Source organism: Apteryx mantelli, chromosome 11 (assembly GCF_036417845.1).
Source record: "Apteryx mantelli isolate bAptMan1 chromosome 11, bAptMan1.hap1, whole genome shotgun sequence".
Classification (NCBI taxonomy): Eukaryota; Metazoa; Chordata; class Aves; order Apterygiformes; family Apterygidae; genus Apteryx; species Apteryx mantelli.
This window is the reverse complement of record NC_089988.1, coordinates 18,322,323-18,325,223: the sequence shown is the minus strand read 5'-3', so window position 1 is coordinate 18,325,223 and position 2,901 is coordinate 18,322,323. Positions and strand designations below refer to the sequence as shown.

Below are 2,901 nucleotides of genomic sequence, written 5' to 3'. Positions count from 1 at the left end.
TAAAAATCCCTAAAATTCTGTTCCTCAAACCTCATTCTTTAGAATTGGGAGTGAAGATGCTGAAAAGACCTTACACAAATGAGTGGATTTCATTTGACAGAAATTGTGAGTGTCAGAGCTAGTCACCTCCATGCCCAGGAACCCTCTTCAGGTACAGCAGGACTGACTCCTCCGGAGCCCATGGGCAGAGGTCCCTGCTCCTCATGACACACTCAGGCAGCACAAAGCAGAGCTCAAGCAAGGGAACTAGGCAAAGGGCCTCCCAAAAAAGAAAGAAGCAATGTGGAATTTTTAATAAGAAATGGAATGTTTTATTAATGTATTTATTTTCCTTTCCAAGTCTTTCCTAACTTGTCCCTGTCTTTTTCTCCTTGGACAGTCCCCCATGTGCAGTGGAAGCCAATGTCCAATGGCAGCTCCGTCAACGAGTTCCTCCTCCTGGCGTTCGCAGACACACAGGAGCTGCAGCTCTTGCACTTCTCACTCTTCCTGGGCATCTACCTGGCTGCCCTCCTGGGCAACGGCCTCATCATCACTGCTGTAGCATGCGACCACCACCTCCACACCCCCATGTACTTCTTCCTCCTCAACCTCTCCCTCCTTGACTTTGGCAACGTCTCCACCACTGTCCCCAAATCCATGGCCAACTCCCTGTGGGATGCCAGGGCCATTTCCTACTCAGGATGTGCTGCCCAGGTCTTTTTCTTCTTTTTCTTCATTTCAGCAGAATTTTATCTCCTCACTGTCATGGCCTATGACCGCTATGCTGCCATCTGCAAACCCCTGCACTATGGGACCATCATGGGCACCAGAGCCTGTGTCAGAATGGCAGCAGCTGCCTGGACCAGTGGTTTTCTCAATGCTCTCCTGCACACTGCTAACACATTTTCAATACCACTCTGCAGAGGCAATGTCGTGGACCAGTTCTTCTGTGAAGTTCCCCAGATCCTCAAGCTCTCCTGCTCAGACTCCTACCTCAGGGAAGTTGGGCTTATTGCATTTAGTGCTTCTGTAATATTTGGGTGTTTCATTTTCATTGTGCTGTCCTACATGCAGATCTTCACTGCTGTGCTGAGGATCCCCTCTGAGCAGGGCCGAAACAAAGCCTTTTCCACGTGCCTCCCTCACCTGGCCGTGGTCTCCCTGTTTGTCAGCACTATCATCTTTGCCTGCCTGAAGCCCCCCTCCATCTCCTCCCCAGCTATGGATCTGGTGGTGACTGTTCTGTACGCAGTTGTGCCTCCAACTCTGAACCCTCTCATCTATAGCATGAGGAACAAGGAACTCAAAGATGCCCTGAGGAGAGTGATTTCATGGACATTTTTCAGCAGTGGTAACATTGCCTGTTTTCTCCACAAATGACTCCCGTTATGTCCCCTACCAGGACTGAGCTTTGTTTGTTCACTTTATTTGTATTATTACTTTTATTACTGATGTTATTATTATTTGTCACCATGTTGCTACACAAAGGGTTGGATTCATTCCACCTTCACTGAGACTGCTCTGTCTCACCTGGTGCCCATATGAAGTTATGTCCAACACTGGGTCAGAGCTGACTGCCTCACAGTATCTCTGTAATAAAGTAGGTTCTTGCAGGTGCAGTGCCTGAAGGCTGGGCTCTTCCTCCAAAGCTGCTGTCCCTCACGCTCTGTCCCCAGCACATTTCCTTGATACAATCTCCCCCACTCCACATGCTGGTCCTTACCCCAAAAGTCACCCCCAGAGAAGGGTCCACGCCCAGCTGGAGGACTGGATGTCCAGCTGTGAGGCCTGGGAGGACGAGCCCTCTGCCGGGTCCTCTGCAGGGCTGGCAGGGAGCATGCAGAGGAGGTGCTGGAGCCATATGTTGGGCCTGTAGACCATCCTCCTCCCATGGGGGGGCCTCAAAGATGGTCTGTCAGAACACAGATCCAGGCCAGCTTGTTGCTGCATGACCAGAGGGGAGAAACTGCCCCAGGAAACTCCTCGCACACCCAGTCTCTTGTATCAGTCATTTCCAGCACTAGCCATTCCCCGTGGTCCTGGTGAGGGGTGATCTTTGATTGTGACCAGCTCCATCTGCCTTCTGGCCTCAGCACCTGTATGGGCGGGATGGCCATCCCTGCCCGGCCTCTCTGTGCACTCCAGACCTCAGCAGTCCCTGGAGCATGGCCTTCTGCTAACCACAGGGGGACAGGACCAGGGCTGGACAGGGGCTGGGGGGTGGTGGGAGGCTGCTAGGCAGGAGGGCTGTGGGAGACAGGGCACCAAGGGCTGTCATGGGGACCATGCTGGGGGGATGTTTCCCCACCCCACAGCGCACCCTGTCCTGTGTGATGCCTGCACAGTGGGGCTATGTGCAAGGCAGCAGGGCTGGGCCGGTGGAGGGATGAGGTGCTGATGGGAGCCACGACACTTCAGAAGCTCCCAACAGTCATGGAGGGGACTCACAGCTGCTAGCAGGGTTGAGGGTTTCTCAAGGGCTACAGTCACCAGTACCACCTGCCAGGACTCCCAGACCAAGCACAGATAGTTGGTGCCCAGCACTGCAGCTCACAGTGCCCCTTGTCCTGTGTCACTGTCCTCTCTCAGAATCACTGTCAGGTGCGTCACTCCCTGCGAGGGTGTGGAAAGGAGCTGCTGGAGGGCTTCTCTTCTCGTGCCTGCTGCCCTTGGCCGCGCCCTGGCATCGGCCCACAGGTTCTGCCCTGGGTCATGTTATGTCTCCATATGCTCTCTTCTGAGACCATGTAGGGACCTGAAGCACATAGCTCTGCTTGCAGCTGGCCTCCACAGACTGCCTGCGTGGTCCCAGGAGATCCCAGCAAGGCTGTGCTTGGAGGTGAGGCTGTGATTGTCCTCAGTCATAGTCAGTGGCATGACCTGGCTGGGGTTGAAGGGGAGGAAAGGACAAGAGACAAC

The 2,901-nt window shown here is 53.8% G+C and overlaps 1 protein-coding gene across 1 annotated transcript; it reads left to right on the top strand.

Moving 5' to 3' along the window:
* The first annotated feature begins 342 nt into the window (after nucleotides 1-342).
* LOC136993131 (olfactory receptor 14J1-like) lies at nucleotides 343-1,362 on the top strand. The gene has a single exon (XM_067303142.1). It carries the CDS (start codon nucleotides 403-405, stop codon nucleotides 1,360-1,362), a length of 960 nt encoding a protein of 319 aa, XP_067159243.1. The 5' UTR covers nucleotides 343-402.
* Nucleotides 1,363-2,901: the final 1,539 nt, after the last annotated feature.

What these genes read in the sequence shown, in the direction of transcription:
- LOC136993131 (XM_067303142.1), top strand. Translation starts at nt 403, where the DNA reads ATGTCCAATGGCAGCTCCGTCAACGAGTTCCTCCTCCTGGCGTTCGCA.